We start from the raw sequence: 27,677 nt of genomic DNA, 5'->3' as shown, positions 1-27,677 counted from the left end.
TCCGAAGATGAAGAGGAGGAGGAATGCCGTTACATATTCATTACACTTTGGATGGTGTGTCCATACATCCAGTTACTACAAAGATACAGACGTCCTTCCTAACTCAGTTGCCGGAGAGGAAGGAAACCGCTCAGGGATTTCACCATGAGACAAATGGTGATTTTAAAACAGTTACAGAGTTTCATGGCTGTGATAGGAGAAAACTGAGGATGGATCAACAACATTGTAGTTACTCTACAATACTAACCTAATTGACCGAGTGAAAAGAAGGACGTCTGTACAGAATAAAAATATTCCAAAACATGCTTCCTGTTTGCAATAAGGCACTAAAGTAAAACTGCAAAAAAAAAATGTTTGGTCCTGAATACAGTGTTATGTTTGAGTCAAATCCAACACAACCAACCCATCACTGAGTACCACTCTTCATATTTTCAAGCATAGTGGTGGCTGCATCATGTTATGGGTATGCTTGTAATTGTTACAAGTTTTCAGGATAAAAAATAAACGGAATCGAGGTAAGCACAGGCAAAATCCTAGAAAAAAACCTGGTTTAGTCTGCTTTCCACCAGACACTGAGAGGTGAATTCACCTGTCAGCAGGACAAGAGTTGGTTACCAAGACGACATTGAATGTTGGCCGAGTTACAGTTTTGACTTAAATCAACTTGAAAATCTATGGCAAGACTTGAAAATGGTTGTCTAGCAATGATCAACAACCAATCTGACAGAGCTTGAAGAATTTTGAAAATAACAATGGGCAAATATTGTACAATCCAGGTGTGCAAAGCTCTTAGAGACTTAACCAGGAAGACTCACAGCTGTAATCACTGCCAAAGGTTCTTCAACAAAGTATTGTGTTAGGGATGTGAATACTTACGTAAATGATATAATTCTGTATTTCATTTTCATAACATTTGCAAACATTTCTTAAAACACGTTTTCACTTAGTCACTATGGGGTATTGTGTGTAGATGGGTGAGACAAAATAAAATATTGAATCCATTTTGAATACAGGCGGTAACACAACAAAATATGGAATAGATTCTGAAGCTACTGTAAGTCTGCCATTGGCCACCATATCGGACTCCCTGAGACAGGGAGGATAGAATTCAAACTAATCCGTATCATCGTTTATTCAATTTAGACTTACAAATGAGTAAAAATATTATTATTTTACTATTATTTTCTTTAAATAATGCTCCGAAAACAAATTATTTCCAAAACATTCATGGTCGCACCAAAATAAAAAAAATGTAAAGGTAAATTTAACAATCTTATAAAAAAATCCGATTTTTAACAATAATTTATTGCAACAAACCCAGAATGTGCGTAGGTAATACTCAAGGGAACAGAAAAAGTGTTTCACACTTTAAATATTTATCTTTTTTTATTTTTTTAATCACTTTTGAAAACCTTTTTCATCATTGACCCGTCTTGCTGTCTCTCTCACTCAGCTAAAACGCCCCCCCCCCCCCCCCCCCCCCCAGCAGCATATCCCTCATCCCCTCTACATGCAGCACTGCTCAGTAATGGCATCCCTCTATAAATAACACATGAGGAGTGGCAAGGCCCAGCCCTTTTACATGTCTGATCATATTACTACTATCTCCTTGACTTACCTGACACGGTCAGCACTGTCAGAACGAACAGCTTCTCACTCCGCTCTGCTCTCATCTACTACCGAAGGGCAACGTGTACAGTATTGAGTACATAGCTACTATACATCAATGGTTCTCAACTACCTAGAAGCACATGAGGATGGTGTCCTTCAGGAGGGTGTCCGTCAGGAGGGTGTCCTTCAGGAGGGTGTCCTTCAGGAGGGTGTCCGTCAGGAGGGTGTTCTTCAGGAGGGTGTCCTTCAGGAGGGTGTCCTTCAGGAGGGGGTTCTTCAGGAGGGTGTCCTTCAGGAGGGTGTCCTTCAGGAGGGTGTCCTTCAGGAGGGTGTCCTTCAGGACAGGAGGGTGTCTTTCAGGAGAGTGTCCTTCAGGAGGGTGTCCTTCAGGAGGGTGTCCTTCAGGAGGGTGTCCTTCAGGACAGGAGGGTGTCCTTCAGGAGAGTGTCCTTCAGGAGGGTGTCCTTCAGGAGGGTGTCCTTCAGGACAGGAGGGTGTCCTTCAGGAGGGTGTCATTCAGGAGGGTGTCCTTCAGGAGGGTGTCCTTCAGGAGGGTGTCCGTCAGGAGGGTGTTCTTCAGGAGGGTGTCCTTCAGGAGGGTGTCCTTCAGGAGGGGGTTCTTCAGGAGGGTGTCCTTCAGGAGGGTGTCCGTCAGGAGGGTGTCCTTCAGGAGAGTGTCCTTCAGGAGGGTGTCCTTCAGGAGGGTGTCCTTCAGGAGGGTGTCCTTCAGGACAGGAGGGTGTCCTTCAGGAGAGTGTCCTTCAGGAGGGTGTCCTTCAGGAGGGTGTCCTTCAGGAGGGTGTCCTTCAGGAGGGTGTCCTTCAGGACAGGAGGGTGTCCTTCAGGAGAGTGTCCTTCAGGAGGGTGTCCTTCAGGAGGGTGTCCTTCAGGACAGGAGGGTGTCCTTCAGGAGGGTGTCATTCAGGAGGGTGTCCTTCAGGAGGGTGTCCTTCAGGAGAGTGTTCTTCAGGAGAGTGTCCTTCAGGACAGGAGGGTGTCCTTCAGGAGAGTGTCCTTCAGGAGGGTGTCCTTCAGGACAGGAGGGTGTCCTTCAGGAGAGTGTCCTTCAGGAGGGTGTCCTTCAGGAGAGTGTCCTTCAGGAGGGTGTCCTTCAGGACAGGAGGGTGTCCGTCAGGAGAGTGTTCTTCAGGAGGGTGGGCTTCAGGACAGGAGGGTGTCCTTCAGGAGAGTGTCCTTCAGGAGGGTGTCCTTCAGGAGGGTGTCCTTCAGGAGGGTGTCCTTCAGGACAGGAGGGTGTCCGTCAGGAGGGTGTCCTTCAGGACAGGAGGGTGTCCTTCAGGAGAGTGTCCTTCAGGAGGGTGTCCGTCAGGAGGGTGTCCTTCAGGAGGGTGTCCGTCAGGAGGGTGTCCTTCAGGAGAGTGTCCTTCAGGAGGGGGTTCTTCAGGAGGGGGTTCTTCAGGAGGGGGTTCTTCAGGAGGGTGTCCCTCAGGAGGGTGTCCTTCAGGAGGGGGTTCTTCAGGAGGGGGTTCTTCAGAGGGGGTTCTTCAGGAGGGGGTTCTTCAGGGGGGGTTCTTCAGAAGGGGGTTCTTCAGGAGGGGGTTCTTCAGGGGGGGGTTCTTCAGGAGGGGGTTCTTCAGGGGTACTCCAGGCAGAGCAAAATGTACTTGGTGGAACAGTAACTGAAAAAGTTTGAGAACCACAGTTATAGATGAATGAACCTTCGTCTTTTCCCTAACATTCCATTACTATAACATGCCTGTAAGCAGTGCCCTGGCTAATAGCTCTCTTCGTCACAGTATGAGTCTACATTGTAAGCAGATGGTTGCGGGCATAGAAATAGGTATGTCTAGAATGGACATTCCTGGTCATTCTATTAATATGGTTGCATTGTGGCTTCCTGCTACTAGTCTATTGACTCATTCATTGGTTCGTTCATTGATTCAGCCCTTCAACAGCTTTCTGAGCGTTAACCATCAGGCCAAGCTCAATCTCAATAGTCTTCAATCAAAGCAAGGTGTTAAAGTGCCTCTGGACTCACTGACTCTTGTACGGATCGCCTGTATGGCTGATTTTGCAGACGTTTCAAGTTGTTTTTCCTCCAGCACTACAGCTTTTCCTTTGGCAGTTGTATTACTAATCCTACTCACTGTACTGTCATTGGTCCTTGATTAATCTGTTTTCTCCAGTAGAGAGAGATGTAAAAATGTCTCCGGACTCACTGAGTCCAACATGGATCCTGACGTTTCAAGATTTACTTTGCAGCACAGCCACGGGGCCGAGAGATAATCACCCTCTCCTCATTGTCACGGTTACTGCAACACACTTGTCCTTGATGATTCTCTACTCCCCAGTTGAAAAGGTCACACGACTTCTAGACCCTGTAAGCATGACTAATTATGCAAACGTTGTGGTTTTAGTCTTGCTGTTTTTTGATGTAACTTTTTTGTTGTTGCCATACAACTGCTAGTGGACAATTTATTACTTGTATAAACCTCACTGCGTGTTACTATAATACACTTGTCTGTAAAGAATCGGACAAGCTCTCCAAGCTAACTTGACAGTCATTTTCAGACAGACACCTTCAGTGGGCAGAAACGTAGTCATTTCTGAATTACACAAAGCTAGAAAGTTCTATCTTACAGAAAGTTTACATATCTCTATGGGTCTACTATTAGAGACGTTTACACATCACTATGGGTCTGCTATTATAGAGGTTTACATATCCCTATGGGTCTACTATTATAGAGGTTTACATATCTCTATGGGTCTACTATTAGAGAGGTTTACATATCCCTATGGGTCTACTATTATAGAGGTTTACATATCTCTATGGGTCTACTATTATAGAGGTTTACATATCTCTATGGGTCTACTTTTATAGAGGTTTACATATCACTATGGGCCTTCCAGGACAATTAAGAAAGTCAGATTACAAATACAGTATCAACATCCTCCACGTGTATTACAGTATCAACATCCTCCACGTGTATTACAGTATCAACATCCTCCACGTGTATTACAGCATCAACATCCTCCACGTGTATTACAGTATCAACATCCTCTACGTGTATTACAGTATCAACATCCTCCACGTGTATTACAGTATCAACATCCTCCACGTGTATTACAGTATCAACATCCTCCACGTGTAACACAGTATCGACAACCTCCACGTGTATTACAGTATCAACATCCTCCACGTGTATTACAGTATCAACATCCTCCACGTGTATTACAGTATCAACATCCCCCACGTGTAACACAGTATCGACAACCTCCACGTGTATTACAGTATCAACATCCTCCACGTGTATTACAGTATCAACATCCTCCACGTGTATTACAGTAGCAACATCCTCCACGTGTAATACAGTATCAACATCCTCTACGTGTATTACAGTATCAACATCCTCCACGTGTAATATAGTATCAACATCCTCCACGTGTATTACAGTATCAACATCCTCCACGTGAATTACAGTATCAACATCCTCCACGTGTATTACAGTATCTACAACCTCCAAGGGTATTACAGTATCAATATCCTCCACGTGTAACACAGTATCGACAACCTCCACGTGTATTACAGTATCAACATCCTCCACGTGTATTACAGTATCAACATCCTCCACGTGTATTACAGTATCAACATCCTCCACGTGTATTACAGTATCAACATCCTCCACGTGTATTACAGTATCAACATCCTCCACGTGTATTACAGTATCAACATCCTCCACGTGTAATACAGTATCAACATCCTCCACGTGTATTACAGTATCAACATCCTCCACGTGTATTACAGTATCAACATCCTCCACGTGTAATACAGTATCAACATCCTCCACGTGTAATACAGTATCAACATCCTCCACGTGTATTACAGTATCAACATCCTCCACGTGTATTACAGTATCAACATCCTCCACGTGTATTACAGTATCAACGTCCTCCACGTGTATTACAGTATCAACATCCTCCACGTGTAATACAGTATCAACATCCTCCACGTGTAATACAGTATCAACATCCTCCACGTGTATTACAGTATCAACATCCTCCACGTGTAATACAGTATCAACATCCTCCACGTGTATTACAGTATCAACATCCTCCACGTGTATTACAGTATCTACATCCTCCACGTGAATTACAGTATCGACATCCTCCACGTGTAATACAGTATCAACATCCTCCACGTGTAATACAGTATCGACAACCTCCACGTGTATTACAGTATCAACAACCTCCACGTGTAACACAGTATCGACAACCTCCACGTGTAATACAGTATCAACAACCTCCACGTGTAACACAGTATCGACAACCTCCACGTGTAATACTGTATCAACATCCTCCACGTGTATTACAGTATCAACATCCTCCACGTGTATTACAGTATCAACATCCTCCACGTGTAATACAGTATCAACATCCTCCACGTGTATTACAGTATCAACATCCTCCACGTGTATTACAGTATCAACATCCTCCACGTGTATTACAGTATCAACATCCTCCACGTGTAATATAGTATCAACATCCTCCACGTGTATTACAGTATCAACATCCTCCACGTGTATTACAGTATCAACATCCTCCACGTGTATTACAGTATCAACATCCTCCACGTGTATTACAGTATCAACATCCTCCACGTGTATTACAGTACCAACATCCTCCACGTGTATTACAGTATCAACATCCTCCACGTGTATTACAGTATCAACATCCTCCACGTGTAACACAGTATCAACATCCTCCACGTGTAATACAGTAGCAACATCCTCCACGTGTATTACAGTATCAACATCCTCCACGTGTATTACAGTATCAACATCCTCCACGTGTAATATAGTATCAACATCCTCCACGTGTATTACAGTATCAACATCCTCCACGTGTAATACAGTATCAACATCCTCCACGTGTATTACAGTATCGACATCCTCCACGTGTATTACAGTATCGACATCCTCCACGTGTATTACAGTATCAACATCCTCCACGTGTAATACAGTATCAACATCCTCCACGTGTATTACAGTATCAACAACCTCCACGTGTATTACAGTATCAACATCCTCCACGTGTATTACAGTATCAACATCCTCCACGTGTAATACAGTATCGACAACCTCCACGTGTAATACAGTATCGACAACCTCCACGTGTATTACAGTATCAACATCCTCCACGTGTAATACAGTATCAACATCCTCCACGTGTATTACAGTATCAACAACCTCCACGTGTATTACAGTATCAACATCCTCCACGTGTATTACAGTATCAACATCCTCCACGTGTATTACAGTATCAACATCCTCCACGTGTATTACAGTATCAACATCCTCCACGTGTAATACAGTATCAACATCCTCCACGTGTAATACAGTATCAACATCCTCCACGTGTAATACAGTAGCAACATCCTCCACGTGTATTACAGTATCAACATCCTCCACGTGTAATACAGTATCAACATCCTCCACGTGTATTACAGTATCAACATCCTCCACGTGTAATACAGTATCAACATCCTCCACGTGTAATACAGTATCAACATCCTCCACGTGTATTACAGTATCAACATCCTCCACGTGTATTACAGTATCAACATCCTCCACGTGTATTACAGTATCAACATCCTCCACGTGTATTACAGTATCAACATCCTCCACGTGTATTACAGTATCAACATCCTCCACGTGTATTACAGTATCAACATCCTCCACGTGTATTACAGTATCAACATCCTCCACGTGTATTACAGTATCAACATCCTCCACGTGTATTACAGTATCAACATCCTCCACGTGTATTACAGTATCAACATCCTCCACGTGTATTACAGTATCGACAACCTCCACGTGTATTACAGTATCAACATCCTCCACGTGTATTACAGTATCAACATCCTCCACGTGTATTACAGTATCGACAACCTCCACGTGTATTACAGTATCAACATCCTCCACGTGTATTACAGTATCAACATCCTCCACGTGTATTACAGTATCAACATCCTCCACGTGTATTACAGTATCAACATCCTCCACGTGTAACACAGTATCGACAACCTCCACGTGTATTACAGTATCAACATCCTCCACGTGTATTACAGTATCAACATCCTCCACGTGTATTACAGTATCAACATCCTCCACGTGTAACACAGTATCGACAACCTCCACGTGTATTACAGTATCAACATCCTCCACGTGTAATACAGTATCAACATCCTCCACGTGTATTACAGTATCAACATCCTCCACGTGTAACACAGTATCAACATCCTCCACGTGTAATACAGTATCAACATCCTCCACGTGTATTACAGTATCAACATCCTCCACGTGTATTACAGTATCTACATCCTCCACGTGTATTACAGTATCAACATCCTCCACGTGTATTACAGTATCAACATCCTCCACGTGAATTACAGTATCGACATCCTCCACGTGTAATACAGTATCAACATCCTCCACGTGTATTACAGTATCAACATCCTCCACGTGTATTACAGTATCAACATCCTCCACGTGTATTACAGTATCAACATCCTCCACGTGTATTACAGTATCAACATCCTCCACGTGTATTACAGTATCAACATCCTCCACGTGTAACACAGTATCGACAACCTCCACGTGTATTACAGTATCAACATCCTCCACGTGTATTACAGTATCAACATCCTCCACGTGTATTACAGTATCAACATCCTCCACGTGTAACACAGTATCGACAACCTCCACGTGTATTACAGTATCAACATCCTCCACGTGTATTACAGTATCAACATCCTCCACGTGTATTACAGTATCAACATCCTCCACGTGTATTACAGTATCTACATCCTCCACGTGTATTACAGTATCAACATCCTCCACGTGTATTACAGTATCAACATCCTCCACGTGTATTACAGTATCAACATCCTCCACGTGTATTACAGTATCAACATCCTCCACGTGTATTACAGTATCAACATCCTCCACGTGTATTACAGTATCAACATCCTCCACGTGTATTACAGTATCAACATCCTCCACGTGTATTACAGTATCAACATCCTCCACGTGTAATACAGTATCAACATCCTCCACGTGTAATACAGTATCAACATCCTCCACGTGTATTACAGTATCAACATCCTCCACGTGTAATACAGTAGCAACATCCTCCACGTGTATTACAGTATCAACATCCTCCACGTGTATTACAGTATCAACATCCTCCACGTGTAACACAGTATCGACAACCTCCACGTGTATTACAGTAGCAACATCCTCCACGTGTAATACAGTATCAACATCCTCTACGTGTATTACAGTATCAACATCCTCCACGTGTAATATAGTATCAACATCCTCCACGTGTATTACAGTATCAACATCCTCCACGTGTAATACAGTATCAACATCCTCCACGTGTATTACAGTATCAACATCCTCCACGTGTAATACAGTATCAACATCCTCCACGTGTAATACAGTATCAACATCCTCCACGTGTATTACAGTATCAACATCCTCCACGTGTAATACAGTATCAACATCCTCCACGTGTAATACAGTATCAACATCCTCCACGTGTAATACAGTATCAACATCCTCCACGTGTATTACAGTATCAACATCCTCCACGTGTATTACAGTATCAACATCCTCCACGTGTAATACAGTATCAACATCCTCCACGTGTATTACAGTATCAACATCCTCCACGTGTATTACAGTATCAACATCCTCCACGTGTATTACAGTATCAACATCCTCCACGTGTATTACAGTTTCAACATCCTCCACGTGTAATACAGTATCAACATCCTCCACGTGTATTACAGTATCGACAACCTCCACGTGTTTCAACTTGAGTAGTGCAGTGTTTGTAGTGTTCCACTGCGTCTCACCAATGCCTATTCTTTTTGCTGACCTTGTTTTTGCTGAAGCAGGGCAGATTTCTCCCATAGCCAAGCCTGCCTACACGGCTTTAAAAAATTGACTCAGTCAATGATGCAGACGGACAAGTGAGGTCATTCACTAGCTAAGGAGCAAATTTGTTCTAGACATCGAACAATTACATAATTTGTACGGAAGAGTTTGAACTTTGAATCCACAATGTCCCTTTTACTTCCACAAGCATACCTTCGCTTTGAGGTGAAATATTTTCACCTGGAAGCACAACTTTCTTTCTATACATGAATGAACTATATGATGCTTTAAGGTTATTGCTGATATGGACTATAAATCATGATTGTCTTAAATAGGTTAAGTGTCAGGAGCGTTAAATGTCCTGTCAGTGATGTGTGGCGTTAAAAACAGGCCTCTATGTCTCACTCAGCATTGAAGAGATTGGATTTACAGCCCATGTGATGATATATAGGTGTTCTGTACTAAGGCTGCAGCTCTGTGACTGGCTAGACCTGACTGATCCATGTCATCGTGGATAGGTGTTCTGTCCTAAGGCTGCAGCTCTGTGACTGGCTAGACCTGGCTGATCCATGTCATCGGGGATAGGTGTTCTGTACTAAGGCTGCAGCTCTGTGACTGGCTAGAGCTGGCTGATCCATGTCATCGTGGATAGGTGTTCCGTACTAAGGCTGCAGCTCTGTGACTGGCTAGACCTGGCTGATCCATGTCATCGTGGATAGGTGTTCCGTACTAAGGCTGCAGCTCTGTGACTGTCTAGAGCTGGCTGATCCATGTCATCGTGGATAGGTGTTCCGTACTAAGGCTGCAGCTCTGTGGCTGGCTGATCCACATTGGTAATGAGCTGTGACTTTGTGATCCCGGCTGCATTTTTGATTATCTCCCATAGTTCACAGCAACATGGTGACTCAACCAAATACAAGTCGAGAAAATAGACTTTTGGCCTGATCTATTGGTTCAACATTTTCACATCTGGGACCAGGATAAAAGTACCAAAACAACTCAGTATTTGTTTAGATTTTGAATCTTGGAATTTAACTTATACATTGGCTGTTATATTTCATGGCTGTTTAAAAACATTTATTTAGTAGTAGACCCATAGGGATATGTAAACCTCTATAATAGTAGACCCATAGAGATATGTAAACCTCTATAGTAGTAGACCCATAGTGATATGTAAACCTCTATAATAGTAGACCCATAGGGATATGTAAACCTCTATAATAGTAGACCCATAGTGATATGTAAACCTCTATAATAGCAGGCCCATAGAGATATGTAAACCTCTATAGTAGTAGACCCATAGGGATATGTAAACCTCTTTAATAGTAGACCCATAGGGATATGTAAACCTCTATAATAATAGACCCATAGTGATATGTAAACCTCTATAATAGCAGGCCCATAGAGATATGTAAACCTCTATAGTAGTAGACCCATAGTGATATGTAAACCTCTATAGTAGCAGGCCCATAGAGATATGTAAACCTCTCTAATAGCAGGCCCATAGAGATATGTAAACCTCTCTAATAGCAGACCCATAGGGATATGTAAACCTCTATAATAGTAGACCCATAGTGATATGTAAACCTCTATAGTAGCAGGCCCATAGAGATATGTAAACCTCTCTAATAGCAGGCCCATAGAGATATGTAAACCTCTCTAATAGTAGACCCATAGTGATATGTAAACCTCTATAATAGCAGACCCATAGGGATATGTAAACCTCTCTAGTAGTAGACCCATAGGGATATGTAAACCTCTATAATAGTAGACCCATAGGGATATGTAAACCTCTATAATAGTAGACCCATAGTGATATGTAAACCTCTATAGTAGCAGGCCCATAGAGATATGTAAACCTCTATAGTAGTAGACCCATAGGGATATGTAAACCTCTATAATAGCAGGCCTACATAGGGATATGTAAACCTCTATAGTAGCAGGCCCATAGGGATATGTAAACCTCTATAATAGCAGGCCTACATAGGGATATGTAAACCTCTCTAATAGTAGACCTACATAGGGATATGTAAACCTCTATAATAGCAGGCCCATAGGGATATGTAAACCTCTATAATAGCAGGCCTACATAGGGATATGTAAACCTCTCTAGTAGCAGACCCATAGGGATATGTAAACCTCTATAGTAGCAGGCCCATAGGGATATGTAAACCTTTTTAGTAGCAGACCCATAGGGATATGTAAACCTCTATAGTAGCAGGCCTACATTGGGATATGTAAACCTCTCTAATAGCAGGCCTACATAGGGATATGTAAACGTCTCTAATAGCAGGCCTACGTAGGGATATGTAAACCTCTATAGTAGACCCATAGTGATATGTAAACCTCTCTAATAGTAGACCCATAGGGATATGTAAACCTCTATAGTAGCAGGCCTACATAGGGATATGTAAACCTCTCTAATAGCAGGCCTACATAGGGATATGTAAACGTCTCTAATAGCAGGCCTACATAGGGATATGTAAACGTCTCTAATAGCAGGCCTACGTAGGGATATGTAAACCTCTATAGTAGACCCATAGTGATATGTAAACCTCTCTAATAGTAGACCCATAGGGATATGTAAACCTCTATAATAGTAGACCCATAGTGATATGTAAACCTCTATAATAGCAGGCCTACATAGTGATATGTAAACCTCTATAATAGTAGACCCATAGTGATATGTAAACCTCTATAATAGCAGGCCTACATAGGGATATGTAAACCTCTATAATAGCAGGCCAATGGGGATATGTAAACCTCTATAATAGTAGACCTACATAGGGATATGTAAACCTCTATAATAGTAGACCTACATAGTGATATGTAAACCTCTATAATAGCAGGCCTACATAGTGATATGTAAACCTCTATAATAGTAGACCTACATAGGGATATGTAAACCTCTATAATAGCAGGCCTACATAGTGATATGTAAACCTCTATAATAGTAGACCTACATAGGGATATGTAAACCTCTATAATAGCAGGCCTACATAGTGATATGTAAACCTCTATAATAGTAGACCTACATAGTGATATGTAAACCTCTATAATAGTAGACCTACATAGTGATATGTAAACCTCTATAATAGCAGGCCTACATAGTGATATGTAAACCTCTATAATAGTAGACCTACATAGGGATATGTAAACCTCTATAATAGCAGGCCTACATAGGGATATGTAAACCTCTATAATAGCAGGCCAATGGGGATATGTAAACCTCTATAATAGTAGACCTACATAGGGATATGTAAAACTCTTTAATAGTAGACCCATAGTGATATGTAAACCTCTATAGTAGCAGGCCTACATAGGGATATGTAAACCTCTATAGTAGCAGGCCTACATAGTGATATGTAAACCTCTCTAATAGTAGACCCATAGAGATATGTAAACCTCTTTAATAGTAGACCTACATAGGGATATGTAAACCTCTATAATAGCAGGCCTACATAGGGATTTGTAAACAGGGAGTTGGATTAGACTTTAACTTTGTTTGTGCTGCGGTCATATAAAGTTATCTAGTCCAGTCATTAGTAGAACTCAATGTAGAAGTAAACCAGCTGAATAATATCTAGAAGATACAGCCTGAGAAGAAGGACTCACATTAGCTTACAGAATATACAAGGAGGTTCAAAGTATTGGCAATTCTTGTCTTTGAAAGGTATACCAAGCTCACTCACATTGCAGTGTCATCAAATAAATTGCCACGTTTCAATGGAGTGGAAATAACAGACTAGGACAGTTTTAACACATTCATCCACAGAGCACGGCAAACGAAGAGGGAGTTCATGAACTCTATCATTATTTAAATGGTAAGCAATTACTAATGTACTAGCTGTGTAGCAACATTGTTGCTACTGTAGTATTTACAGTGTTACTACACAGTAATAACAATGTAAAGTGTAAACTGAATGTAAAGTGAATGTAAAGTGTAAAGTGAATGTAAACTGAAAGTAAAGTGTAAAGTGAATGTAAAGTGAATATGAAGTGAATGTAAAGTGAATGTAAAGGGAATGTAAAGGGAATGTAAAGGGAATGTAAAGGGAATGTAAAGTGATTGTAAAGTGTCAAGTGAATGTAAAGTGAATGTCAAGTGAATGTAAAGGGAATGTAAAGTGAATGTAAAGTGAATGTAAAGGGAATGTAAAGTGAATGTAAAGGGAATGTAAAGGGAATGTAAAGTGAATGTAAAGTGAATGTAAAGGGAATGTAAAGTGAATGTAAAGGGCATGTAAAGGGAATGTAAAGGGAATGTAAGGTGTAAAGTGAATGTAAAGGGAATGTAAAGGGAATGTAAAGTGAATGTAAAGGGAATGTAAAGTGAATGTAAAGGGTCAACTTAATACAACGTGTTACCAGGGAGAGTGTGAACCACGTGAGGTTCTGTATCCGGTACCTGCCTAATGTTTGTAAAACAAACCAGCTGGACCCACCATGTCATGGATGTTGTCCGGGTTCAGGACCTCTATACCAGGCGGTGTCAGAGGAAGGCCCTAAAAATTGCCAGAGACTGCAGCCACCCTAGTCATAAACTGTCCTCTATGCTACCGCACGGCAAGCGGTACCGGAGTGCCCAGTTTAGGTCCAAAAGTCTTCTTAAACAGTTTCTACCCCCACCATGCCATGGATGTTGTCCAGTGAGCTGTGGAAGCTGAGAATGGTCTACACGAACACCTACGTGAGAATGCTGTTCATTGACTACAGCTCAGCGTTCAACACCCTCAGTGCCCTCAAAGCTCATCACTAAGCTAAGGACCCTGGGACTAAACACCTCCCTCTGCAACTGGATCCTGGACTTCTTGACGGGTCGCCCGTAGGTGGTAAGGGTAGGTAACAACACATCCGCCAAGCTGATCCTCAACACAGGGTCCCCTCAGGGGTGCGTGCTCAGTCCCCTCCTATACTCCCTGTTCACTCATGACTGCATGGCCAGGCACGACTCCAACACCAACATTAAGTTTGCAGACGACACAACAGTATTAGGCCTGATCACCGACAACGATGAGACAGCCTATAGGAAGGAGGTCAGAGACCTGGCCGTGTGGTGCCACTTTACACAACCTCTCCCTCAACGTGATCAAGACAAAGGAGATGATTGTGGACTACAGGAAAAGGAGGACCGAGCACGCCCCCCATTCTCATCGACAGGGCTGAAGTGGAGCAGGTTTAGAGCTTCAAGTGTCCACATCACCAACAAACTATCATGGTCCAAACACACCAAGACAATTGTGAAGAGGGCATGACAAAGCCTATTCCCCCTCAGGAGACTGAAAAGATTTGGCATGGGTCCTCAGATCCTCAAAAAGTTCTACAGCTGCACCATCGAGAGCATCCTGAATGGATGCATCACCGCCTGGTATGGCAACTGCTCGGCCTCCGACCGCAAGGCACTACAGAGGGTAGTGCATACGGCGCAGTACATCACTGGGGCCAGGCTTCCTGCCATCCAGGACCTCTATACCAGGCGGTGTCAGAGGAAGGCCCTAAAAATTGTCAAAGACTCCAGCCACCCTAGTCATAGACTGTTCTCTATGCTACTGCATGGCAAGTGGTACCGGACTGCCAAGTCTAGGTCCAAAAGTCTTCTTAAACAGCTTCTTCCTCTAAGCCATAAGATTCCTGAACAGCTAATCAAATGGCTACCCAGACAATTTGCACTGCCCTCCCCCCCTGTACATTGTCTCTGTACCGGTACCTCCTCTATATAGCCTCGCTACTGTTATTTTATTGTTACTCTTCAATTATTTGTTATTTTTCCAAATGTTTCATGTTTATTTATTTATTTTTAAATTTTATCCCCTTTTCTCCCCAAATTTCATGGTATCCAATCGCTAGTAACCACTATCTTGTCTCATCGCTACAACTCCCGTACGGGCTCGGGAGAGACAAAGGTCGAAAGCCATGCGTCCTCCGAAACACAACCCAACCAAGCCGCACTGCTTCTTAATTAACACAGCGCGCCTCCAATCCGGAAGCCAGCCGCACCAATGTGTCGGAGGAAACACCGTGCACCTGCCCCCCTCGGTTAGCGCGCACTGCGCCCGGCCCGCCACAGGAGTCGCTGGAGCGCGATGAGACAAGGATATCCCCACCGGCCAAACCCTCCCTAACCCGGACGACGCTAAGCCAATTGTGCGTCGCCCCACGGACCTCCCGGTCACGGCCGGCTGCGACAGAGCCTGGGCGCGAACCCAGAGACTCTGGAGACTCCCGGGAGGCCCCATGTTTATTTTTATTTATTTATTTTTTACTTCAGTTTATTTTAGTAAATACTTTCTTAAAATTTATTTTTCTTAAAACGGCATTGTTGGATAAGGGCTTTCAGTCTTTCAGTTTTTATTGTTATTCTTTAGTTTTTTTTATCCTCTTATGTTTTTGTAGTAAATATTTCAGTTTTTATTTTTATTTCAGTTTTTTTTTCTGTGAAGCGCATTGCGTTGCATCCATGTCTGAAATGTGCTATATAAATAAAGCTTGATTATATTTGAAAGCTTGATAAAAAATTAAAGTGAAACAGGTCCCAATACCGACCCCTGTGGTACACCTTTCGTAATATTGAGGAAACTAGACTTGACACCATCAGAAAGCACACTGGGTCCTGTCTGTCAGATAGTTCTTTAAGCCATTTGCAAGACTCCTTGTCCATGCCCATTTCCGATAGTTTTTGAACAAGCAGGGAATGGGCAACGTTGTCAAATGCCGTGGAAAGGTCTATATATAGGGCAGCAGAAAAGGTCTGCTTTTCGGTATATTATTTTATTGTTATTGTTAGAGCCGATGTGGACATATTTGTATAAAAGACAGAACATACAGAGGTCCATGTACATGTGTGTTTGTGTAAATACATTAAATATGAATGTTTATGATGAAATATTAGGTACGTACCTTTATGATTTAAATGGACCTGATTGAGATATATTCATTTGTATTAGTGTAACTTCATTCATTGTACTGTGGTAAGTGTGTCAGGATAAAGGCAGGAAGTTGGGCCTTCGGGGGGGGGGGAGGAGTCCTAGCTAGACACGGGAGCAGTATAGTCTTTTGACCAGACAGACATACAAACAGACCATATGATGTATTTTCCATGTCGAGTAATCTATGCTTTAATTTGATTGGATAATCATTTTTTGTTAGAGAGAAGAAGAATAAACCTTTTTGTTGCACCATATCCCTGGATCTCATTGAATGTTTTTGTTTGGGAACTTTAAATGTGGACTGTATGCATACGAAACAACCCCACTTTCAGGCTTAGGCAGTGGCTATGGTCAAGAGGAAAGAGAGGCACTACAGTTATTATTATCTTATTATATTATTTTGTATTATTATTAGGTGAATTCCACGGGTCGACCGGTGTACAGTCGTGGCCAAACGTTTTGAGAAAAACACAAATATACATTTTCACAAAGTCTGCTGCCTCAGTTTGTATGATGACAATTTGCATATACTCAAAAATGTTATGAAGTGTGATCAGATTAATTGCAAAGTCCCTCTTTGCCATGCAAATGAACTGAATCCCCAAAAAACATTTCCACTGCATTTCAGTACTGCCACAAAATGACCAACTGACATCATGTCAGTGATTCTCTCGTTAACACAGGTGTGAGTGTTGACGAGGACAAGGCTGGAGATCACTCTGTCATGCTGATTGAGTTCGAATAACAGACTGGAAGCTTCAAAAGGAGGGGGGTGTTTGGAATCATTGTTCTTCCTCTGTCAACCATGGTTACCTGCAAGGAAACACATGCCTTCAACATTGCTTTGCACAAAAAGGACTTCACAGGCATTGCTGCCAGTAAGATTGCACCTAAATCAACCATTTATCGGATCATCAAGAACTTCAAGGAGAGCGGCTCAAATGTTGTGAAGAGGCTTCAGGGCGCCCAAGAAAGTCCAGCAAGCACCAGGACCGTCTCCTGAAATTGATTCAGCTGCGGGATCGGGGCACCACCAGTACAGAGCTTGCTCAGGAATGGCAGCAGGCAGGTGTGAGTGCATCTGCACGCACAGTGAGGCAAAGACTTTTGGAGGATGGCCTGGTGTCAAGAAGGGCAGCAAAGAAGCCACTTCTCTCCAGGAAAAACATCAGGGACAGACTGATATTCTGAAAAAGGTACAGGGATTGGACTGCTGAGGACTGCGGTAAAGTCATTTTCTCTGATGAATCCCCTTTCTGATTGTTTGGGGCATCCGGGAAAAAAAAGGTTGTCCGGAGAAGACAAGGTGAGCGCTACCATCAGTCCTGTGTCATGCCAACAGTAAAGCATCCTGAGACCATTCATGCGTGGGGTTGCTTCTCAGCCAAGGGAGTGTGCTCACTCACAATTTTGCCAAAGAACACAGCCATGAATAAAGAATGGTACCAACACATCCTCCGAGAGGAACTTCTCCCAACCATCCAGGAACAGTTTGGTGACAAACAATGCCTTTTCCAGCATGATGGAGCACCTTGCCATAAGGCAAAAGTGATAAGTAAGTGGCTCGGGGAACAAAACATCGATATTTTGGGTCCATGGCCAGGAAACTCCCCAGACCTTAATCCCATTGAGAACTTGTGGTCAATCCTTAAGAGGCGGGTGGACACACAAAAACCTACAAATTCTGACATAATCCAAGCATTAATTATGCAAGAATATGCAGCCATCAGTCAGGATGTGGCCCAGAAGTGAATTGACAGCATGCCAGGGCGGATTGCAGAGGTCTTGAAAACGAAGAGTCAACACTGCAAATATTGACTCTTTGCATCAACTTCATGTAATTGTCAATAAAAGCCTTTGACACTTATGAAATGCTTGTAATTATACTTCAGTATTCCATAGTAACATCTGACAAAAATATCTAAAGACACTGAAGCCGCAAACTTCGTGGAAATTAATATTTGTGTCATTCTCAAAACGTTTGGCCACGACTGTACTGTCATGACCAAAACAAACTCATGGTGGACACCGTGACAGTTCTGTGTTTCACCGGGTGTACCACCATGGAGAATAGGGCTGTACTGCTACAATGCAACACTAAAGTCTATCCATTCTGAAACATGCGTGACAAATTTTCTGTAATAACGATTAAATGATAACAATATTATTCATATTTTTTTTGGATTCTTTAAAACACATACCACATTGAACAAAATACAAACTGAATCGTCCTTTTCATTCAAACATGCTTCCTTCATTCCAGTGCAGCATTAATCTAATTTTATTCCCCTACCTGACGCCAATGTAGCGGTTTATTCCCGTACCTGACGCCAATGTAGCGGTTTAGGACCCCCAGTCTCTAGATCACCCAAGGAGCCTGTCATTTTGAGATGCACACCACACTAGATCACCCAAGGAGCCTGCCTCATCCACCTGGAACGCCCTCCCCCCCCCCCCCACCCCCACCCCCCCCGGATGTGTAACGTCTCTCACAGCTGATTGCTCCTGTTTTAGCAGCAATGCACCACTCAAGTCTACTCTGCAGGCAACTTGACAAAGGAGTAGCAGTGGGATAGGAGCGGAGCAGAGGAGAGGAGAGGAGAGGAGAGGAGAGGAGAGGAGAGGAGAGGAGAGGAGAGAGAGAGAGAGAGATGAGAGGAGAGGAGATGAGAGGAGAGGAGAGAGAGGAGAGGAGAGGAGAGGAGAGGAGAGGAGAGGAGAGGAGAGGAGAGGAGAGGAGAGGAGAGGAGAGGAGAGGAGAGGAGAGGAGAGGAGAGAGAGAGAGAGAGAGAGAGAGGAGAGGAGAGGAGAGGAGAGGAGAGGAGAGGAGAGGAGAGGAGAGGAGAGGAGAGGAGAGGAGAGAGAGAGAGAGAGAGAGGAGAAGAGAGAGAGAGGAGAGGAGAGAGAGAGGAGAGGAGAGGAGAGCAGGGGACAGCAGGAGAGGACAGCAGAGGACAGCAGAGGAGAGGAGAGGAGGTTAGAGCAGGGGGAGAGGGGTGCTTGCACTATACTGCACCACCATTCCATCTCACATTGGAACACCCTTCCCAACTAATGTAAGACGTCCCTGCTGCATGCGCTCTATTTCTCCTGCATACTCAGGGATACACAGAGTTATACACACACACGCGCTCACACACACACATGCAGGCACGCCTTCACACACGCATGCACACACACACACACACGCGCGCGCGCACACACACACACATGCGCTCACACACACACATGCAGGCACGCACGCACACACACACACTCGCGCGCTCACACACACGCACGCACACACGCACGCACGCACGCACGCACGCACGCACGCACGCACACACACACACACACACACACACACACACACACACACACACACACACACACACACACACACACACACACACACACACACACAACCTCAGTGGTTCAGTGCTCACTGCCCTCTATGGCCTGTTAAAGGTATCAGTGGTCTTCAACCATTTCGCACCGCATTTCGTAAACTCCCTAGTGGTCCGGAGCAAACATAGAAATCTCTGTTTTCATTTATAATCTACACAAAAAGCACACCGTACAGTAGGTGAGAAGAGTCATTTTTGTCTGGTTTTACTACAATGCAGAATGGATCTTTTTTTCAGCATCATAATTCATTTAATTATGTTCCTAGAACAATGTATTTTTTGTGTAATTTCACAGCCAATTGAAAAAACGTAACACAAATATTCTGGAATGTTAAAAGAACATCTTGATTTTTTGATGTCTTTTAAAGTTGTAGGTATATGTCAAGTTTTTGAGAAAACAATAGTCTTGACTTGTGACACTAACAGGAATGTGTCTTGTTAGCTGGGCAAGCGAACAATCTCTGTTGATGAGTCGGTATATTCATTCCTAGAAGGAGAATGTACCTGAATACAGGTACCACAGGAAATACTATCGACAGCTGTTATGTACAGCCCCGTCCGTGCCCATCAAATCTTTTCTTCCACGTCCTTCAAAAAAACACCACGAACGTCAAAAAAGGGTGGAGACACGGAGACACGGTGTTTCAGGTACACCACCTCTGACTTAGTCACTGTTGTACATTGAACATCAGTGGGATGTACTCTGTTTCTCTAAAACAGAGAAATTGAGTCGTGAGCAAAAGGGAAAGGAACATTGCTGCTACTGTACCTCGCTCTCCGACGCAAGGTGCATGAAGTGAGGAGGAAATTCAGCAATGTAGTTTGGAGAACGTAGTGTGTTTTATAGTAGTAGCCCGCTGTAGAAATACAGTAGTAGCCCGCTGTAGAAATACAGTAGTAGCCCGCTGTAGAAATACAGTAGTAGCCCGCTGTAGAAATACAGTAGTAGCCCGCTGTAGAAATACAGTAGTAGCCCGCTGTATAAATATAGTAGTAGCCCGCTGTATAAATACAGTAGTAGCCCGCTGTATAAATACAGTAGTAGCCCGCTGTATAAATACAGTAGTAGCCCGCTGTAGAAATACAGTAGTAGCCCGCTGTAGAAATACAGTAGTAGCCCGCTGTAGAAATACAATAGTAGCCCGCTGTATAAATACAGTAGTAGCCCGCTGTATAAATACAGTAGTAGCCCGCTGTATAAATACAGTAGTAGCCCGCTCTATAAATACAGTAGTAGCCCGCTGTAGAAATACAGTAGTAGCCCGCTGTAGAAATACAGTAGTAGCCCGCTGTAGAAATACAGTAGTAGCCCGCTGTAGAAATACAGTAGTAGCCCGCTGTATAAATATAGTAGTAGCCCGCTGTATAAATACAGTAGTAGCCCGCTGTATAAATACAGTAGTAGCCCGCTGTATAAATACAGTAGTAGCCCGCTGTAGAAATACAGTAGTAGCCCGCTGTAGAAATACAGTAGTAGCCCGCTGTAGAAATACAATAGTAGCCCGCTGTATAAATACAGTAGTAGCCCGCTGTATAAATACAGTAGTAGCCCGCTGTATAAATACAGTAGTAGCCCGCTCTATAAATACAGTAGTAGCCCGCTGTAGAAATACAGTAGTAGCCCGCTGTAGAAATACAGTAGTAGCCCGCTGTAGAAATACAGTAGTAGCCCGCTGTAGAAATACAGTAGTAGCCCGCTGTAGAAATACAATAGTAGCCCGCTGTATAAATACAGTAGTAGCCCGCTGTATAAATACAGTAGTAGCCCGCTGTATAAATACAGTAGTAGCCCGCTCTATAAATACAGTAGTAGCCCGCTGTAGAAATACAGTAGTAGCCCGCTGTAGAAATACAGTAGTAGCCCGCTGTAGAAATACAGTAGTAGCCCGCTGTAGAAATACAGTAGTAGCAGGCTGTAGAAATACAGTAGTAGCCCACTGTATAAATACAATAGTAGCCCGCTGTATAAATACAGTAGTAGCCCGCTGTAGAAATACAGTAGTAGCCCGCTGTAGAAATACAGTAGTAGCCCGCTGTATAGATACAGTAGTAGCCAGCTGTAGAAATACAGTAGTAGCCCGCTGTAGAAATACAGTAGTAGCCCGCTGTAGAAAAACAGTAGTAGCCCGCTGTAGAAATACAGTAGTAGGCCGCCGTAGAAATACAGTAGTAGCCCGCTGTAGAAATACAGTAGTAGCCCGCTGTATAAATACAGTAGTAGCCCGCTGTAGAAATACAGTAGTAGCCCGCTGTATAAATACAGTAGTAGCCCGCTGTAGAAATACAGTAGTAGCCCGCTGTATAAATACAGTAGTAGCCCGCTGTAGAAATACAGTAGTAGCCCGCTGTAGAAATACAGTAGTAGCCCGCTGTAGAAATACAGTAGTAGCCCGCAGTAGAAATATAGTAGTAGCCCGCTGTATAAATACAGTAGTAGCCCGCTGTAGAAATACAGTAGTAGCCCGCTGTATAAATACAATAGTAGCCCGCTGTAGAAATACAGTAGAAGCCCGCTGTAGAAATACAGTAGTAGCCCGCTGTAGAAATACAGTAGTAGCCCGCTGTATGAATACAATAGTAGCCCGCTGTAGAAATACAGTAGTAGCCCGCTGTAGAAATACAGTAGTAGCCCGCTGTAGAAATACAGTAGTAACCCGCTGTAGAAATAAAGTAGTAGCCCGCTGTAGAAATACAGTAGTAGCCCGCTGTGTAAATACAGTAGTAGCCCGCTGTACAAATACAGTAGTAGCCCGCCGTAGAAATACAGTAGTAGCCCGCTGTAGAAATACAGTAGTAGCCCGCTGTATAAATACAGTAGTAGCCCGCTGTAGAAATACAGTAGTAGCCCGCAGTAGAAATATAGTAGTAGCCCGCTGTATAAATACAGTAGTAGCCCGCTGTAGAAATACAGTAGTAGCCCGCTGTATAAATACAATAGTAGCCCGCTGTAGAAATACAGTAGTAGCCCGCTGTAGAAATACAGTAGTAGCCCGCTGTAGAAATACAGTAGTATCCCGCTGTAGAAATACAGTAGTAGCCCGCTGTAGAAATACAGTAGTAGCCCGCTGTATAAATACAGTAGTAGCCCGCTGTATAAATACAGTAGTAGCCAGCTGTAGAAATACAGTAGTAGCCCGCTGTAGAAATACAGTAGTAGCCCGCTGTATAAATACAGTAGTAGCCCGCAGTAGAAATATAGTAGTAGCCCGCTGTATAAATACAGTAGTAGCCCGCTGTATAAATACAGTAGTAGCCCGCTGTATAAATACAGTAGTAGCCCGCTGTAGAAATACAGTAGTAGCCCGCTGTAGAAATACAGTAGTAGCCCGCCGTAGAAATACAGTAGTAGCCTGCTGTAGAAATACAGTAGTAGCCCGCTGTATAAATACAGTAGTAGCCCGCTGTAGAAATACAGTAGTAGCCCGCTGTAGAAATACAGTAGTATCCCGCTGTAGAAATACAGTAGTAGCCCGCTGTATAAATACAGTAGTAGCCCGCTGTAGAAATACAGTAGTAGCCCGCTGTAGAAATACAGTAGTAGCCCGCTGTAGAAATACAGTAGTAGCCCGCAGTAGAAATATAGTAGTAGCCCGCTGTATAAATACAGTAGTAGCCCGCTGTAGAAATACAGTAGTAGCCCGCTGTATAAATACAATAGTAGCCCGCTGTAGAAATACAGTAGTAGCCCGCTGTAGAAATACAGTAGTAGCCCGCTGTAGAAATACAGTAGTAGCCCGCTGTATGAATACAATAGTAGCCCGCTGTAGAAATACAGTAGTAGCCCGCTGTAGAAATACAGTAGTAGGCCGCTGTAGAAATACAGTAGTAGCCCGCTGTAGAAATAAAGTAGTAGCCCGCTGTAGAAATACAGTAGTAGCCCGCTGTATAAATACAGTAGTAGCCCGCTGTACAAATACAGTAGTAGCCCGCCGTAGAAATACAGTAGTAGCCCGCTGTAGAAATACAGTAGTAGCCCGCCGTATAAATACAGTAATAGCCCGCTGTAGAAATACAGTAGTAGCCCGCAGTAGAAATATAGTAGTAGCCCGCTGTATAAATACAGTAGTAGCCCGCTGTAGAAATACAGTAGTAGCCCGCTGTATAAATACAATAGTAGCCCGCTGTAGAAATACAGTAGTAGCCCGCTGTAGAAATACAGTAGTAGCCCGCTGTAGAAATACAGTAGTATCCCGCTGTAGAAATACAATAGTAGCCCGCTGTAGAAATACAGTAGTAGCCCGCTGGATAAATACAGTAGTAGCCCGCTGTATAAATACAGTAGTAGCCCGCTGTAGAAATACAGTAGTAGCCCACTGTATAAATACAATAGTAGCCCGCTGTAGAAATACAGTAGTAGCCCGCTGTATAAATACAATAGTAGCCCGCTGTAGAAATACAGTAGTAGCCCGCTGTATAAATACAGTAGTAGCCCGCTGTATAAATACAATAGTAGCCCGCTGTAGAAATACAGTAGTAGCCCGCTGTAGAAATACAGTAGTAGCCCACTGTATAAATACAGTAGTAGCCCGCTGTATAAATACAGTAGTAGCCCGCTGTATAAATACAGTAGTAGCCCGCTGTAGAAATACAGTAGTAGCCCGCTGTATAAATACAGTAGTAGCCCGCTGTAGAAATACAGTAGTAGCCCGCCGTAGAAATACAGTAGTAGCCCGCTGTATAAATACAGTAGTAGCCCGCTGTATAAATACAGTAGTAGCCCGCTGTATAAATACAGTAGTAGCCAGCTGTAGAAATACAGTAGTAGCCCGCTGTAGAAATACAGTAGTAGCCCGCTGTATAAATACAGTAGTAGCCCGCAGTAGAAATATAGTAGTAGCCCGCTGTAGAAATACAGTAGTAGCCCGCTGTAGAAATACAGTAGTAGCCCGCTGTATAAATACAGCAGTAGCAGGCTGTAGAAATACAATAGTAGCCCGCTGCATAAATACAGTAGTAGCCCGCTGTATAAATACAGTAGTAGCAGGCTGTAGAAATACAGTAGTAGCCCGCTGTAGAAATACAGTAGTAGCCCGCTGTATAAATACAGTAGTAGCCCGCTGTATAAATACAGTAGTAGCCCGCTGTAGAAATATAGTAGCAGCCCGCTGTAGAAATATAGTAGTAGCCCGCTGTATAAATACAGTAGTAGCAGGCTGTAGAAATACAATAGTAGCCCGCTGTATAAATACAGTAGTAGCCCGCCGTAGAAATACAGTAGTAGCCCGCTGTATAAATACAGTAGTAGCCCGCTGTATAAATACAGTAGTAGCCCGCTGTATAAATACAGTAGTAGCCCGCTGTATAAATACAGTAGTAGCCCGCTGTATAAATACAGTAGTAGCCCGCTGTAGAAATACAGTAGTAGCCCGCTGTAGAAATACAGTAGTAGCCCGCTGTAGAAATACAGTAGTAGCCCGCTGTATAAATACAGTAGTAGCCAGCTGTATAAATAAAGTACTTTAGTTGATGTTGCTCCAGTCTAACCTCTTTCTTCCCACAGCTGCTGTGAGTTTGGGCAAATTAATTTTACAATAACTAGCCTCTTACAAAAGTACTAATGCCAGTACCTCTGGTCCAGGGTGTTACTGCGCATTCCTCCAGGTGAAGCAATGCGCACTAATGCCCGTACCTCTGGTCCAGGGCGTTACTGCGCATTCCTCCAGGTGAAGCAATGCGCACTAATGCCCGTACCTCTGGTCCAGGGCGTTACTGCGCATTCCTCCAGGTGAAGCAATGCGCACTAATGCCCGTACCTCTGGTCCAGGGTGTTACTGCGCATTCCTCCAGGTGAAGCAATGCGCACTAATGCCCGTACCTCTGGTCCAGGGTGTTACTGCGCATTCCTCCAGGTGAAGCAATGCGTACTAATGCCCGTACCTCTGGTCCAGGGTGTTACTGCGCATTCCTCCAGGTGAAGCAATGCGCACTAGTGCCCGTACCTCTGGTCCAGGGTGTTACTGTGCATTCCTCCAGGTGAAGCAATGCGCACTAATGCCCCGAGCTACCAGAGATATACTGTTACTTTGGATGGTGTTTGGTGCTGTCCTGCAGCAAATATAACCACAGTCTGCCTTGGACCTAGTATCCCCCCCCCCCCCCCCCCCCCCACTGGCTTTAACCTGAAACTGCACCTTGTAAAGAGTCCTGTTCTGTCCTGTACAAGCACTGAGCTGGCACGCTGTCTGATGCAACATGGCTTTTATTCAGATTGGCTGGGTCCAGCGGAGGCTGCTGAGGGGAGAACGGGCTCATGGTAATGTCTGGAACGGAGCAAATGGAACGGCATCAAACACACGGAAAACGGCGTTTGATGGATTTGATACCGTTCCATCTCTTCCGCTCTAGCCATGACCACAAGCCTGTCCTCCCTAATTAAGCTGCCACCATCCTCCTGTGTGTGCGTTCCAAATGGCAACCTATTCCCTATATGGAGCAGATCAGAGACCTATGGGAGCTGGGTAAATGCAATGCCCTAGATAAAGACTAGGATGCCATGTGAGACACAGCTCTTCTTGGCTCCGCGACTCGCTCCTCTCTTCTCTCCTCTTCTCTCCTCTACATGATGCCATCATCATTACCCAGATACACATGCTCTGCTCTGCTCTCAGGCCAATAGAATCTCTCTCTCTCTCTCTCTCTGCTACAGAATCACAGTCTCTCTCTCTCTCTCTGCAACAGAATCAGTCTCTCTCACTCTCTCTCTCTCTGCAACAGAATCAGTCTCTCTCACTCTCTCTCTCTCTGCAACAGAATCACAGTCTCTCTCTCTCTCTCTCTGCAACAGAATCAGTCTCTCTCACTCTCTCTCTCTCTGCAACAGAATCAGTCTCTCTCACTCTCTCTCTCTCTGCTACAGAATCACAGTCTCTCTCTCTCTCTCTCTCTCCCTCTCTCTCTCTCTCTCTCTCTCTGATACAGAATCACAGTCTCTCTCTCTCTCTCTCTCTCTCTCTCTCTCTCTCTCTCTCTCTCTCTCTCTCTCTCTCTCTCCCTCTCTCTCTCTCTCTCTCTCTCTGCTACAGAATCACAGTCTCTCTCTCTCTCTCTCTCTCTCTCTCTCTCTGCTACAGAATCACAGTCTCTCTCTCTCTCTCTCTCTCTCTCTCTCTCTCTCTCTCTCTCTCTCTCTCTCTCTCTCTCTCTCTCTCTCTCTCTCTCTCTCCCTCTCTCTCTCTCTCTCTCTCTCTCTGCTACAGAATCACAGTCTCTCTCTCTCTCTCTCTCTGCTACAGAATCACAGTCTCTCTCTCTCTCTCTCTCTCTCTCTCTCTCTCTCTCTCTCTCTCTCTCTCTCTCTCCCTCTCTCACTCTCTCTCTCTCTGCAACAGAATCACAGTTTCTCTCTCTCTCTCTGCTACAGAATCACAGTCTCTCTCTCTCTCTCTCCCTCTCTCTCTCTCTCTCTCTGCTACAGAATCACAGTCTCTCTCTCTCACTCTCTAATAGAATCGTGGTGTGACTCTGTAAAGCTGTAGATTGGGACGTTCTATCGATCTGCTGCTTTTGAAAAGACAGGCAGAAAAGGAGCGCTGTCTAAGCTCACACACCCACCCACCCACGCGCACGCTCATGTACACACACACACACACACACACACACACACACACACACACACACACACACACACACACACACACACACACACATACCAGCAGCCAGCAGCATACCACCCTGCATACCACTGCTGGCTTGCTTCTGAAGCTAAGCAGGGTTGGTCCTGGTCAGTCCCTGGATGGGAGACCAGATGCTGCTGGAAGTGGTGTTGGAGGGCCAGTAGGAGGCACTCTTTCCTCTGGTCTAAACAAAGATCCCAATGCCCCAGGGCAGTGATTGGGGACACTGCTCTGTGT

At 43.9% G+C, this 27,677-nt stretch overlaps 1 protein-coding gene across 1 annotated transcript; it reads right to left on the bottom strand.

The window, feature by feature from the left end:
- Window positions 1-1,741: 1,741 nt before the first annotated feature.
- Window positions 1,742-25,482, bottom strand: LOC129861508 (uncharacterized). The gene is made up of 5 exons (XM_055932885.1): window positions 25,457-25,482; window positions 2,895-3,143; window positions 2,650-2,790; window positions 2,100-2,450; window positions 1,742-2,045 (listed from the first exon to the last, which is right to left on the bottom strand). Exons 1-5 carry the CDS (start codon window positions 25,480-25,482, stop codon window positions 1,742-1,744), a joined length of 1,071 nt encoding a protein of 356 aa, XP_055788860.1.
- Window positions 25,483-27,677: the final 2,195 nt, after the last annotated feature.

Source organism: Salvelinus fontinalis, chromosome 8 (assembly GCF_029448725.1).
Source record: "Salvelinus fontinalis isolate EN_2023a chromosome 8, ASM2944872v1, whole genome shotgun sequence".
NCBI classification, from domain to species: Eukaryota; Metazoa; Chordata; class Actinopteri; order Salmoniformes; family Salmonidae; genus Salvelinus; species Salvelinus fontinalis.
Note: the sequence above shows the minus strand (reverse complement) of the source record. Positions and strands in the feature narration are given on the sequence as shown.

What these genes read in the sequence shown, in the direction of transcription:
- LOC129861508 (XM_055932885.1), bottom strand. Translation starts at nt 25,482, where the DNA reads ATGCGCAGTAACGCCCTGGACCAGAG. An exon ending in CTCCTGAAGGACACCCTCCT is followed by an intron (nt 2,791 to 2,894) that starts GTCCTGAAGGAC and finishes ACTCTCCTGAAG; the next exon opens with GACACCCTCCTGTCCTGAAG. An exon ending in CTCCTGAAGGACACCCTCCT is followed by an intron (nt 2,046 to 2,099) that starts GTCCTGAAGGAC and finishes ACTCTCCTGAAG; the next exon opens with GACACCCTCCTGTCCTGAAG.